Source organism: Melospiza georgiana, chromosome 12 (assembly GCF_028018845.1).
Source record: "Melospiza georgiana isolate bMelGeo1 chromosome 12, bMelGeo1.pri, whole genome shotgun sequence".
NCBI classification, from domain to species: Eukaryota; Metazoa; Chordata; class Aves; order Passeriformes; family Passerellidae; genus Melospiza; species Melospiza georgiana.
Genome location: NC_080441.1, coordinates 12,868,338 through 12,883,505, shown reverse-complemented (window position 1 = coordinate 12,883,505; position 15,168 = coordinate 12,868,338). Strand labels below are relative to the sequence as shown.

Below are 15,168 nucleotides of genomic sequence, written 5' to 3'. Positions count from 1 at the left end.
AGATTTCCCATCAACTTCTATTAGGTCAATGAGTAAAAGCTATTTACTTGAATAAGGTTTGGTGCTATCAAATCATTGCATCTAAATTATTAATTTAATTCCAGTGCACTACAGAAGATAACTTTAGCACATGAGACATTTTGCTTCCTAATTATCAGCTATGTCACTTGTTATATAACTCCACATCCTGTGTTTGGAGCACGTTTAGCCCTGATTTCAGGTGACTTTCACTTCTCTTAGACCAGCAGTTCAACTGCTGCTGCTGTGGGGGAAATACACTGAGATTCCATAGGTCCTCTGGATGGCCAGTGAAGCTGTGCACAAATGCTGGCTCTTTGATGCTCTGCCATGTTTTGTTACAGCAGACAGAAAGCCTGGACACCTTTGTGGAAAGCAAGAAGCAGCGCCTGGAGGAGCCTCCAGCTTCTTGTCTGCTCCCACCTTGTATCTCTCCAATTCCAAACCACAGAATAACCAGCACTAAAGAGTAAGTGGATTTTTGACATCACATTCCTGAGGGATTTCACAGTACTGTTCTGTAAATATCTTTGCTGTAGAGTCAGATGGGCTTTACAGCCCATCAGCATAAGCAGCACAGCCTTGGTATTCCCATCCATGAGGAAGAGGAGCCATGTGGCTTTGGATGAGATTCATGCCTCCTGCTGATGGCCTGCAAGACTTCAGAATGCTGCCATAATCCTGGTGTACTCTTCAACCTCCCTTCAATGTTCTTTCTTGCCTCTATTACCTTGAACCTCTGTGGACAGAGAATCCTGCTAAAATTGGGATTTATTTGATTGCCTGGAATTAAAATTTTTAAATCATTTTCATGAGAGACAGTTCCCAGTTTTACTGAAAAAAATAGTGACATTGCCTCTTTGTTTTACCTGTGTAAACAGCAATGCCAGGGCCCACCATCCCAGGTGTCTCAGATGTGCTTTGTATCTCAGCAGACACACACCATCCAATAGTTTGTGCCTTTCAGAGTGTCTTTCAGAGGTGGCTATAATGCTTGAACAAACAGGTGCCACATAAATAATGATTCTGATTATAGAGTCACAAGGTTGACATTCTATAAATTGCCAAAGAGTCCAATTCCCTTTTGTTATTTCGTGCTTTTATGATTTTGAGATGAGATGCTTCTTTGTGCTTTGCACTAGGATAAGCAAAGAATCAAAATCATAGTGTGCTTCTAAAAACAATTTGAGGATAAAATAGGTAAATTTTGATAAAGTTCAAAAACAAGTTATGAAACAGCACACTAATTTTAAAATCCCTGAAGAAAGGTTGAGCATCATTTTATTTATTCTGGTGTCAATAAGGAGTAACATCACTCTGTGAATTAGCCACTCATTCAGCCACTGAGAAAATCAGAGTTGGAGTCTGGAAGAGGAAGATGAAAATTACAGTGGGATCTGTAACATGTTGCACATTTGATAAACATCATGATGGGTGTTGCCTAATTGTCATTGCTGGATATACAATGAGCAGAGATATATTGCAGCGGGAATCAAGGATTATGCATCCCCAACACCTCCACAATCCATTAAAAAAAAAATCTTTCTATTCTTGTCACCATCAGGCCCTAAGGATCCACCCCCAACCTGATGTTTCTTAATTTGAGCTTGTTTTCCAGGTCGTTAATTTGATTCCTCAGAGCTTTCAACCCTTGGGTATTCTCTGTTAAAACATAATTGTGTCCATCAATAGTTATTTCCATATACTAGCTTTTTCTCTCATCTGCCTGAAGTTTTGAAACAAAATTCTCTGACTATTTTTCCACCTCAGTGAGACCTGGATGACACTGCCTTTGTTGTTACTAGTGTTTTCTGAGTTTGCTTGAAGAAAATGCAATACTTTTTTGATTCAGGTTTTCAACTCCCAGAGACATGCAACTGAATATAAATCAATGTATTTCCCAAAAGATCAAGGAGCTGGATGAACTGTGTGAAGACAATTTCCTAGAAATTTAAACATTCATTTTTAAGCAGTCAGGAGTGATTCTGTTCTCCAGAAGATTGAGTAATTTTTTAAGGGGAGGCAGAATAAAGTCCAGTGTTCAAGGCCATGGGGGAAAGTAACACTTCAGGGGTAAAAGGTTGAAAGACAGGCTTTGCCATTTGGTCTTTTATTCCCAAAAGTTCTAAGTTTCCTTTTAGAACTCTTTATATAAGCACGTTAAGAAATGAGGGTGAGTCAGCTACAGGTGTGATGATGATCTTCATCCCTTAAGGAGGTGTTAAGTCCCATGGTGGATGTTGTCACTTAGTAGGAACCTTAGGTCTCTCCTATTAGAACTTGATCCCTGTGCCAATAATCCAGGTTCCCCAAGGCAGACATGAGATTTTTATTAGGCTTTTTTAAAGGTACAAGAGTGTTTTGACAGAAAGACCACAATCTGGGCCAAAATTTGGAGGCATTCAGGAGTCTGGAGCAATCAGCAAAAGACAGGTCACACCTGTGCTTTCACAGCTCCCATTGCCTGCCTTGCTGTGGTTGAGGCACTTGGATACATTTCTCTGTAATGTTCCCCTAAATATATGGGCTCAATAAAGCAAACATAGATGCACAATTAATCTTTAAAGTGTGACATGTCTAATAAGGGCCATTATATGCCTAATTTCCACAAGTTTCTGTGACTACATGTACAATTTGAGTTTAGAAATTTCAAATGGCCACTTGTGAACTTAGAAGGCATTTGCACAACCAGAGAGTTTTGTATTGTGTAGTCATTGCATAAGTCATAATTACCTCTCTGTTTCTTCCCTCACATATTCAGGGGCTGATGCCTTTTCCAAAATTTGACCTGACCCTTAAAATATAGTGTTCAAACTATTGCCACTGTATTTTACTTATTTCTGGTACTTACAGCAAATGAAGGAATAGGTGTTTCAGTGTGTTTATAGGAATACATTGAAGCACCTCTGTGAAGCTGAATTTCTGTCAGATCAGCTGCCTGCTTTGCAGCAGAGGATTGCTTATTTATATTTAGTTCCTTGACAGAGAAATTTTAATTTAAGCATTAATTGTATGTGCTGCTGAATCCCATTGATATATGAATATTTGATTGGTAGAACCAGTCCAGACAGAGACTGGACTCACCAAATACTCACCAGTATTTGGCTTTTTGTAGCAACACATTTGTAGCAACAGGGAATTATTTGCTGATGCAAACTGTGAGTCAAACTGGACTCATACCAGTGAGACTTGCCCACCATTTAGCAGGCATGCTAGAAATCTGTCTGAGGCAAACATTTCTGCATTTTTGTTTTTCAAAATTTCCCGTTCTCTTTTGTTTTCAACCTTTAGCTGAAGATGCACCTCTCCTTGGCAATACCTATTAGTTGCTCCCTTGGGTAGTCACAGCAGCATTCACTGGGGTTCTTTCATGGCGCAGCAGCCTTCACATCCATGACAATGACTTCAGCTCCATTCAGGTGCTGCCATATGGCCCAAGCCAATGTGGGAGTGACCTTTCCCTGTAGAGCCCTGCAGAAAGTCAGATACACCTTCAATTGCAGCATTTCATTGTGGGCCAGGGAAGGACAGGCAAAGGAAAGCAAGGTTCCTGGCATAGACAAAGCCTGGGGTGGCTTTGTGTCACTACCAGGCCAGAGATAGCACTGCATACCACAAGGAGTGGATAAAGAAAGGGCAAAGAAAATCAGCTTGAAACATGAGAGTAGCTGGAAACTCTCCCTTCTTCATGCAATGACCTCTTGTTGCTTGCTTGCTTGCTTTCTGCCCTAATAAAAACCAGGCTGGAAAAAAAAAAGCAGATGGGGAACCTTCTCCTTCTTTGATAATTGGCCTGTTTTAGACACAAAAGATTAAAACCCTGCAGCCAAAAGACCATCAGTTCTGCTTGTAGTTTTTCAGTGCACTTTGTGTTTCTCCCTAGATTTTAAATAATTTTAACTAACAATCATGTCAGCAAATTAAACCATTGAGTCTCAGTAATTATTGCAATAAATTCATTCAAAATTAGCGATTCCTGCAATCAAAGACCAGTTTCTTAGGCCATTAACAGCCCAAAGCAAAGTGACAATCTGGTTAACTGCTGGTAACAACCTATTTCATGGAGGTTATTGTTAGCATAAATGCTTTAGTGTAAATCTGAGGGAGGTAACATTGCTAAATAAATTATCAGCTTAATTCTTGCAAAAACTTATATAATTAAGTGGGCAAGGGGAAGAAAAGAAAAAAAACCCCAACAGACAATTATAACTGTATTTATGGGGAGGCGGAGTTAAACGTAAATTATGTATAAAAAATATCCTCTAGAGCCTTTTGTTTTGTGGTTAATTCTTCCAAGCCACACAGTGATTTGTGTGCCAGAGTAGCTGCACCTGTTCTTTGGTTTGCCCCATCTTATATCTGAGCCCAAAGATGAAGTGAACTGGTGCTGTTTTAAATAGTGAAGAGCTGCAAACTCCTATGTGCACAGTGGCACAGGAAATCTCTTTGCTCTGTGTTCCCCCTGTGAGTGCATGTTCAGGGTTCCCTGTGTAGGGCATGTGCTTTGGGAGGCAGAGGTTCTGCCCCTGGGTGCTTCTGTGGGTTAACTGTGTCTTCTTTGCTGCTGTACAATCCAAGAACACGTGTGTGCTTTGTCAGGGCAGTGATCACCCTCCTTTGGAAAATTTTCCTCTGGAAAACATTCAGAGTGTTGTGAGCCATAACTATGGTAACTTGTCTGAGTTCCAAAATGCCCTTTTGGGGTCAGAAAGCAAACAGATGGAGCTTTGAGTGAGAACTTTCTGGAGGACATATTGCAGGACCACATGTGCATGAAATCAGTCTCCTCCAAGAGCTGCTGGTCTGGTCCAACATGGTTGTTTGCCTTTGATCTTCTTCAGACCCATGTGTTTTCCAACAAGGACAGCATCCATCCATAAGGCAATATGAATTTGAGCTTGCTTTATTTCTTCAGTCTGAAGATCGTTAATATCAGAGGGTTTCAAATAAGATATTTTTAACTCTGCTTCAGTTGAATTAAAGTAGTTTTGGGTAGAGGAGCTATAAAACATGAAGAGTTTGTTTGATTTCACTCTGTGGTTTCACAGGTAAGGCTAAAATATTTCTGTATCACCAAAGGTCCAAGTAGGGCAGTGACTGAGGTGTAGATATTGATACTGTCAGTGAAACTGCAGAAGAGGCCAGGCTGAAATGAGAGAGAGCTCCTAAATGAGAAGTAAGGAAACCTGGGTCGCCTTCTCCTCTTTCCCTGGTTACTTTGAGGCAAAGGAGATCAATAATTCCTGACACTGACTGAAAATGGGAACAAAACATAAATTCTTGTTGACTTCATTTGTTATTGAAATTTTAGTCAATAATCATAAACAGTAAATGATCATGTAGTGCAATATTAGATGCCTAACAAAAGATTAAAATTCAGGTTATCTTCATTGACTGAGCTGGGACAATACCTAAAATAAAAATCTATGAGTAGATTAACATGTTAAGCAGTCAGTGAAGTCTTGGGTTTGGTTTTTTCTTTTTTGATGAATTTGAGTGGAGAAAGGCCTACCAGGTTGGGTTTTTTTTTTCTGGTTTTACTGTGCATCACAGCTGCCATTGCTAGCCAGCTAACAATCTCTGTACATAAAACAGACAATAGATTATCATGTTACTTGAGCTTTCATGTCAAAACCACATTCATTTTCTGAATCATGTTCAATTCATCAACCAATATTTGCTCAAGGGCTTTTGCCAGCTACAATGTATCATTTTAATATAGTGTTGAATGTTGGCTTTATTCTAGAGGTTAAATAATTATTATCTTGTTATTGTTATGGTTATAATTTTGTAGTTGTTATAAATTCTATTTTTGGTTCATATGCTCCATGTGCTGTTTGGGTTTTTTTGCAAAGGTTGCTTATGTGAGCCCTAATCCACCTCTTAAAAAGATGCTTAATGTTAAACACATAAATAGTCATACTTGATGTCAAAGGAACTAACCCCGTGCATAAAACTTTCCAGCACTTTGCTGAGTCAGAACGTCTATGACCTCTCAAATGAAGACTGACTCAAATTAGCATTTAAATTGGGTGCAATTTGTACTAATGCACTGCAAGTTGTCCTCCAAAGCAGAAGGTTTCTGCAGTCATTGAAAAGGCAGAGGCAGCTCTTCTGTTTTCACTGCTGTCCCCTTGTGCCTCGCCACGGAGGGCACGGGACTGCAGGACAGACTGGAGGGCAGAGCTGGCTTCTCAGTAAATGAGATGTACAGCTTTGTGCTGTGGGGAATTAACCAATATTCTTGAAGTGCATCTGGTTTTTCTGTATGCCCCAGGAGCAGCAGTAGCTCGGTGAAGAAGGTGACAAAGAAAAGAGAAGAGAAGCTGTTCCCTCCTCCCTTGTCCCCGCTCTTGGACGACCCTGTGCACCGGCGGCACAGCAGTGACAACAGCTCCTTCAGCCAGGAGCCCACTGTCACCAACACCTCACAGACCAGCAGCTCTTCCTCCTCTGCTTCTAAACACAGAAAGAATGAAAATAAATCTTCTTCTAACCCCAAAGGAATCTGTGTAAGTAACCAGCCTCCGTTGGTGGCGGTGAACGAGATAAAATGAAATCAGTTCAGCTTTATTCTGTTGGATTTTTTTCCCACACAGTATGTGTTTCTAAATGCTTATGTAGCCCCACTCAGGGGGAGTGGATCTTTGCTGAGCCAGGCATAAACAGCTCTTGCAAGCTCCATTTTTAGGCCAGCATTAGGCATCTACTTGGTGTTGTCTATCATTCCCTGAAGCACCTGAACCCTGAGCCTCAGAGAAGAGCCTTTGCAGCCATCAGCTAGCTGAAATTAGTCCCTTAACTCTATAGCTGCAGCATTCACATTTTCAAAATAAAACTTCCAGAATGTCACCTGAATTACTGCCCCAAATTCTCAGCCAGAATTAAGCACAGTAGTCATACTGAATATTATGGCCTAAACTAAACAGACAATAACAATATAACAAAAAAATCCTGTCCATAGTACACTCAGCATGGTCATAACCTCTCTCAGGTTTTCAGGCTCACAACAGTAAGGTTTATTTATGCTTAATCTTTGTTAATTATTTGTAAGCTTTTAGACAATTTGTAAATTGGGAGTTTTTTCCCCATAGAACAATATCACCATCAGTGGTTCTCACAGAGATGGTTCTTTATTGCTTGCTTTTCACCAAATTCAGGTAGGGTTTTTTTCTGAAAATACGTGAAAAAGAGCCAAAACTGCATATCAAATTCACTAAAACAACATAAAATTTCACACTGGTTTGTCACCCTCTTTTTAGGTTAAACAGAGAAACTCCAGGGTTTTGGCCCATTTTAGAAAATAGTCCTTCCTCTAGAGTTTCAAACCCATCCTTTCTGTATATTATCAAACTGTATCTTAGTATCACTGTCAAAATTAAAAAACAAGAAGAAAATTCTGCCACAGAAAAGGCCATGCATAGCCCCATTTTTCACAGTTCACCACTTTGAGATAGGTTGTTACCCTGCACTGTAATAGTAAAACTCACAAGTTGCATTGAATTGTAGGTGACAAATCACTTCACCTTATTCATTCATCCATCCCTGTTGCTTTCTGATATCATTGTGTCACTTCAAGCTGCGCCAGTAATACACACGCCTTCAACTGAAATCAGTGCCAAAATGAACTGCATATGTCAGCAAATAAACAGTGCTGTGTAAACAGCAGGGCCTCTTCCTCTCATCCCAGCATCTCTAGTCAGATTTATCCTTTGTTAATCTATTATCTTGATGCAAGAAATATTTTTCCCCTAAAATATGTTAGACTTCTTTCCCTAGTTCATTGGTTCATCTGTGATTTAGTTTATCTGGTTGGGGATCAAGCTTGCAATTTGCAATTGCCTGATTTTAAGTCTTCTGTTATGCTTCTGGTTTTAATCATTGCAAAGTCACAACTGACTTCTGCTTTCCATTCTTCCTTCTGTAGCAAGAGAGGAAATTGTTCCCTGCTGAAATCCAAGCAGACTCTTCAGCCTGTTAGCTCCTAGTTAGCTCCTAGTAATATAGAAAAAAGATTCCATTAGTGTGATAGACCTTGAAGAAGTTGAGTTTTGATGTAGCCTGGCCCATTAGATCTCCCCAGCCTTGCTTTAAGTGTTTCTAGTCAGTAACACCATGATATCCACCTAGACCTTGCACCTCCAAGTGTAAATTACTGAGTTCAGGTGAGAGCCCAGAAGTGGAGCTGTACTCCCTAATTAATCGGTTAGGCTCATGTTACAAAGAAGGTAAGGGTGGTTTGGTGAGGTGACATGAAGGTAGGTGGGCTGCTTGGTGCCTTCTTAGCCTTTGGTTTGTTGGGAAGGGTTTTTGGCAGGGAGGGTGGATGTGAGCACTTACATGGTCAGAAAGTGTTTGTTTGAACTGTGAATAACAGTCCTGTGTTTCCTAGGAGGAAGAATCTCACAGTACACCCACAGCCAACACTCTTCTTGACACCAGCCATCTAGAACCAGACATCTGGTCTGCAATGCCAATGCTTTCCAATGGGAATTCTGAGCCCAGAAGACCCAAAATAACATTTGATGATGTGTAAGTTTTATTGACTTTTTGCTCTGTGATTGGGATTTTTGTGCAAGCAGAGGTCCCAGGGAAAGAGAATATCTTTGATTACAGTGCTGGCATTGGGCACCTGTGTGCATAGTGCTGCACAAAGGCACACACAGTTTTAATCTTGGCAAATGAACTGTTGTCACTGATTAATGAAGATTCTGTTGATAAATGTTTTCAGATCATGAATGTTGGTTCACGGTAATTCTTCTTCATTTTTTTACTTTAGCTCCTCTAATGGAAACTTCTTATACTTAATTAGTTTAAAATATTTTTCCTTTTCCTCTGTTCAGCACACATTAATAGGTCCTTTGGGCAACCAGTTTCTACAGCTACTCATTTTATATTCTGGTCACCCATCATATCTCTGCATACAGCAGCTTGAGATTGATATCAGGTTAAGATTTAAAGAGATAAGTGGGCATGTATGTCAAAACTCTTCTTTAAAGCAATCAGCAATATTTTCAAACAACATTTGTCTAACTATATGAAAGCAAAGACCTGAATTAATTGATTTTGTCTCTCTAGGCTGCACAATGCAGATTATTACATGCAAGAGGCTAAGAAGCTGAAGCATAAAGCAGATGCACTGGTAGGTTATCACAGGTTTTTTTGTCTCTTTCCACTGTGGAACTCAGTGTTAAAAATGAATATTATTGCACAAGATCTAAAACCTCTCAAACCAAGAGGCACTCTGCTACTGACTAAACTGTGCTTCAGTTTGTGCTCCATAAACACTGTGCACAAGTTAAACCCTGAATGCCATTCCTAACTTTTAAGTATTTGTTCCCAAAATAAAGCTACTTACAATAGCTGCTGTTTCTTCCACGTGGGAGCAACAATCATGCTGTTTATGAAGTATGTAAGATGGTTTTATGAAAGTTGATGTGTACTTGAAATTTGTTTTTCTATTCATTTTGAGCCTAAAACAGAAGTGATGAAATATTCCATAGCAGAAAGACAGGCAAATCACCTCACACCCCATTATCATGTGGTAAAACTGTTTGATATTTCCAATCTGATTGTTTAAAATCTGAGACAATTCATTTTTATGTACTACATTCATTTTTATTGCGTGGTTTTAGCCTGATAAAGAAAGTCTCAACACACTTATTCCCAAAAAATCTGGTAGTGAGGTAGTTCAATGCTGGGAAAGCTTTTTTTGCTTGCTTTACCCCAGAGGAAATTCCAGTAAGATGGGCCTAATTTTGCCAAATGTTTGGATTTTGATAACACTACATAATCTGACAGATTGTTTTCTGCCATGGTTTGCTCTATATGAGTTATTGCCAGTTCTGAAGTGTCCTTAATAAACATTTGCTTTGTAGGAAGGGACTTTCCCTCCTGTGTGCTACATAGGGTGCAGAACAGAGGCTCATTCAGGAAGACGTAGCGGAACTTGACTCCTCTACTTAATTTAACTAAGATGTCTAAAATGGAGTGTGGCCATCCACTTTGCCCCTCAAAGAGCTGGGTGATTATTCACCTCTCAACTTTATTATTTCTGGGGGTTTTACATGTATATTCTATCATTACCCATTTGAGATTTTGCACTTAGAAAAAAAGTTTCCAAAACAATTCCATGCTATGTTTTTAAAAAGCAAACTAGCCAAAGTCTCTCCCTCTGCTGTCAGTGAGCTGAAGGAGGAATGACATTTCAAGCTGTCTGCTTCAGCTCTCCAGGCTCCCTTTTGGCTTGGGGCACAGTGTTTCCAAGTGTGTTTTCTGTGTGAGGTGGGTTGAGGGTTTTGGCACCTGTTGTGGCTGTCAGCAAGGTGACAGTCATCCCTCCCAGCGTGCCCGTTTGCTAGGTGGCCTGATGGCTTCCAGCCAGCTCAGCAGGGCACATCCAGCCCCAGCCTGGCTCTGCAGGCTCACAACACCTCCCACAGCTGGGTGACCTTTAAACAAAGCACACATGGTGCTGGCACAGGGCTACCTGCTCCATGCTAGCAAATATTTACAGGCTCAGGCCCCGATGATCTCAACACGCTCCATCAATTCATCTCCCTCTGCAGCCAGACACACTCACAAGGTGCTGCCCTTCTCTGTGCTCTCGCCTGTGCCTGCAGGATCTGGGTGTTTCTCAAGCAGCACTAAGAGGAGCAGGCACAGTCCATCCCTCTGCTGCCTGCAGGCAGGTCCTGCCTGCCACACACAGTTTGACACCCCGAGTGCCCCAATGTGAGACCGTCCACTGGGATCAACTTGTTGGCATGTGTAAATATCCATGAACAAAGTATCTGCTTTTTCCTTCTGCTATTTAGGTCTCAAGTCTTTTTCTTTTTTTTTTTCCCACTCAATGCAGCTGCACACAATCTCCATGTAACACATTTGGTGTGCAATCCAGTAGTGTTACTTGTCCTGTGGAAACAATTGCTGCTGGTTACTTGGTGCTGACATGACAGAGCACAGGCAGCATTGAAAGATGTGTTGCAGTGGCTGGAAAGATAATGCATGTGACCTCAAAATGTGTCAGCAAATGTTAATGAGATTTGTGGCAGCAGTGTTCCTGAGCTTGTAGAGAAAATAGATTTCTGGTGAAGGGCAGGACGTTTCATGTCTTACGGGAGCGACCCATGGAAACCTCTCCTTGTCTGGGGCTGCAGGAAGGGATCAGCTAATTTGGGTGGGCTGGCTGTACCATATGGAAGAGATCTTGGAGACCTCACTGTGTGCCTGTCTCAGATGTGACGAGCTGGAATAATTCCACCTTCTTCAGAGAATCAGATCCCGTTCCTGGCTCAAATTCTGTGTCTCTACTAAATCTGCTTGCAGCCAGATTCTTTTTTCCATACCACAAAAAAAGTCATCTTTGAAAGACTTTTTGTCTTCCAAAAGAAATGTAAATTCTTCTAAAGTGAAAAAAGGACTTTGAAGAATATGCTGATAAGCAGCCACTGGAATAGAGAGAGAGCAGTCAGTTTCCATTTTCTGATCATTAAGTTAATACCTATCAATTATACAAAGGCTCTGTACGTAATCAGTGCACAAGAGCAGTAGTTGTAATTAAAGGTGGGCAGAGAGAACTAGTTATGGCTTAGCAGGAGCCACAAAGACAAGTATACTGTTATCTTAGACCAATAATAAATGTTATACTTAGTATGTTGTTAGAACAGGCTTCTGTTTTGTGAATGGAAACATATGCAGATGCATCAAAAATATTTTGATAGAGACATAGAAAGACATTTTTAAATTATTTAAAGTATATTGGATCCCCTATATCAAATGCCACATTAGTAGAATTCTTACATTCAGCTATCAAAAACTGAAAATGTTAAATACTATTATAAAGTGCGTACTATAAAAATGTCATATATAATATTCATTACACATAAAAAACGAAATCAGTATGTCTAAGTCAGTTTAATCACAACCATTATGAGGGCTAAAACCTTTTGCAATAAAATCCTAGTAAAATGAAATATTAAGCATTGCTATATTGTCTCCCCTTTTTTTTCCTGCTCTTTTACTCATCAAATAAGTGATGTGATTTTTTTTTAACCAACAGTGAACACAGAATATGACATCAGCCAAGTAGCATGGAGTTGTTACTTAACCCTTGCATAGTGACACTCAAACTTAGTTCATCTGTCAAGGAGCAGTATGGATGTGCACAAACATGCTTAGTGCCCTTTCTTGCCTGTGTAAATTCCTGATGTCAGTGGGTATACACTGACTTTCCTCTGTGGAGCATTCAGCCACATACTGCCCTGAAAAGACTTGGTAAAAACGTATCCTGCTTTAATTACTGTATGAATTCATTCCTAACTACCAGTGTCACTTTGCTTTCATCCTAAAGCTAGTGTTGCTTTGTAGAATAATCTGCCCATCTGGAAATCCAGGCTGAAGGATTTTCTTGACAGTGTCCTTCCCATTTCAGCTGGAGAAGTTCGGCAAGGCAGTGAATTATGCTGATGCTGCCCTCTCCTTCATCGAGTGCGGGAACGCTATGGAGCGAGATCCATTAGAAGCTAAATCTCCATACACCATGTACTCAGAGACTGTGGAACTCATCAGGTTAATGTCCTTTCTGTGATCATTTTCATCATCTCATTTCAGTCATAATTAGAACCTGCTATGTTTTAAAAAATACCATTTCAACGTATTAATGATTTGTCCAAGGCATCTTCATCTCAGAAGTCATCATAATTAGTTCTTGCCATTTTATTAATGTCATGGAAAATTTATAATTGATGGACACTGCTTTTATAAATTATCCCCTTTAGAGGTTATAATGTGAGTGTTATAATTTGCAATATTCATAAAATTAAAATTGAAATGTAGTGGGTGGAAGTAAAGTATAGTAATTTCACTGTTTGGCAATGACACTTGTCTTTTAAAAGGTGTAGTTTTATAATTCAAAACATTAAAGGGAGTCTATCAGGATTTCTATTACCAACCCTGGTTTTAGAAGTTTATAACTTGGCTGTTAAAAAAGACAAAAACTGAAACTTGGGATATAAGATCAGAGCCAGAGAGGAAGCTTCTGCATATATTGTCTTAAAAACAGTATGTTTTTAATGTTACAGGAATGTGCACCAGCTGAATTAATTTTAATACAGTTTTGTAGACTCATAGGCTAGAATATGGATAAGAGAGTCTTTACATACTAATAAAATGTCTGAATTATTATTCTAAAATCTGCTACTGCTCCTTATAGCTGCTTCATAGTCTTGGGTCCATTGAAATAATAATCTCCTGAGTAACTAAGTTTGCTTTACCTGAGCAAATTATCAAAGTGAAATCAACCAGGATTAAATTTACCTGTAAGTAGAACAACAGGATTTTTCCTCTTCACTGTGATGCACCTTTGCTTTCCCCAGTGTATGCTGGGAATATCCTTGTTAATGTCAGTGTAATTACTGGCAGTTTGCAGAAGTGAAAGAAAAAGAGGCAAATCAAGCCCTAAATATTTGGTTTCTAATATGTCAACGGTGTTTTTTTTAACATGCCAGATTAGCTATTAGGGACTGCCAAGATAATGCATGTTTTACATTTTGAATAAGTAGGTATTTGCATAATAAAATGTATCAAATCTTAAGCTCTTACTCTCAGGTAAATAATATGCCTGTTAAATATTTAAAAACATGGTTTTTACATTCTACACTTCATAAAGGGAAGAAAAAAATCTAAAGAAATCACTCAAGAAAAAAATTATGTTCACTCAACACTTGATCCATGTTAAACCCTGGAGAGCAGAAGACTTAGAAAAGGAGCCACCTGCCTCTGCTCTGCTGTGCCCAAATCATCCTGCAGTCTGACAGCATGTCCTGAACTACACAGATGCAGCTGCATGGCAGAATAAATTGTATTTAAAGAAATATTCTTTAAAGAAGGGAGCCCTTCTTCATAGGAGCCTGTGCTTATTTTTGTTTTTGTAAGAAAACCACACAGCCCATTTGTAATCGTTGCTCTTCAGTCCAGCAGTTTTTCTGTTCAGAGTGCACAGAACAAAAAGCTGTGTTCACCCACAACATGTGAACCACTTAAATCAGGAAATGGCAGCTCCAGGAGTGGCTCACAAAAGGGCAGGACCTGCAGGGAGTCAGGTGAGGGCACAGTTTATCTTGGGGTGGCTGGCACTCCTCAGCATCAACAGCCCTGCTGCCTTGCTGCTCCTGGCACAGTCCTGCTGCAGGCTGGGGAACAGGCATGGAAGCAGCACCTGACCTGCTTCTGGAACTGTTCTTGGCTGTGAAAGAATCTAGAGAATATGTTATAGATCTCCAATATATAAATGGCTTAAGTCAGGTGAGATTAATTTCACGACCTACCACCAAAAGCAGAGGTGAATTCACCACCTGTTGCATGCAGCATCTTGTGGCAGCCAGTGAGACTGATTTGTCCATTTAATTGCTGTCAGTGGTCAGACATGGACAAAAGGTGATTGCCCAGGTGAGCAGCAGGCTCAGTAAAGCTCCATGGACAAAAACACAATTCTTGTGGGCTAGTGGGTGCTGGATGTAAGGATGTGGCTGTGCACACAACACTTTCTCAGTGTAGCTGCTAATATTAACATAGGTTTTTACTGTGAGATAACAGAGGGAGATTTTCCTCACTTTTACTCCTCCCTTCATCAGAAGCACAATATTCCCCTTTTGCATTTAGCTGTGTCTGCCCTGACTATCTGCATCAGACACCTATTTGTGAAAGCAAGTGGAGCACCAAAGAGATTGAGACTATCAGAAATCTGACTGTCTAATGTGTTTTAATTTAATGGTAATGCTGAAATCCCGAAGAGACACAGATCTTTGTGTTTGATCACATTCATCCAGTCTGACTAGAACCCCAAGAGCAGGTGGGGTTCTAGGATGTGGAGTAAGCTCTCCAGCTGGGTGGGATGGGTGCTGGGAGCCAGGCAGGGCAGAGCAGCTCAGCTCCCTGCACTCCATTACCTCTCTGTAAATGGGAGCTCATCAGGACTGCCTGGATACCTTAAAACTTTCTTACGCAAGGCTGAACCCTATTACTTATTCTAACACAAGTACCTGTGAAATTGCATTAGGGCTCAGAACAATGATTTTATGCGATGAATTGATTTTCAAGAGACATCTTTAAGCACATAGAATGGAGTGTGCTCAGTTAAAGGAAAAAAAA

The 15,168-nt window shown here is 40.1% G+C and overlaps 1 protein-coding gene across 5 annotated transcripts in view; it reads left to right on the top strand.

The window, feature by feature from the left end:
* AFF2 (ALF transcription elongation factor 2) overlaps positions 1-15,168 on the top strand; it is a 323,600-nt gene that overhangs the window by 294,299 nt on the left and 14,133 nt on the right. For 4 of the 5 annotated variants that reach the window (XM_058032600.1, XM_058032603.1, XM_058032599.1 and 1 more), the window contains exons 12-16: positions 363-487; positions 6,296-6,530; positions 8,411-8,550; positions 9,097-9,160; positions 12,452-12,588. In XM_058032600.1, coding sequence (XP_057888583.1) covers positions 363-487; positions 6,296-6,530; positions 8,411-8,550; positions 9,097-9,160; positions 12,452-12,588 — 701 coding nt within the window. The remainder of the gene's footprint in view (positions 1-362; positions 488-6,295; positions 6,531-8,410; positions 8,551-9,096; positions 9,161-12,451; positions 12,589-15,168) is intronic. The other variant, XM_058032601.1, reaches the window with a different exon arrangement.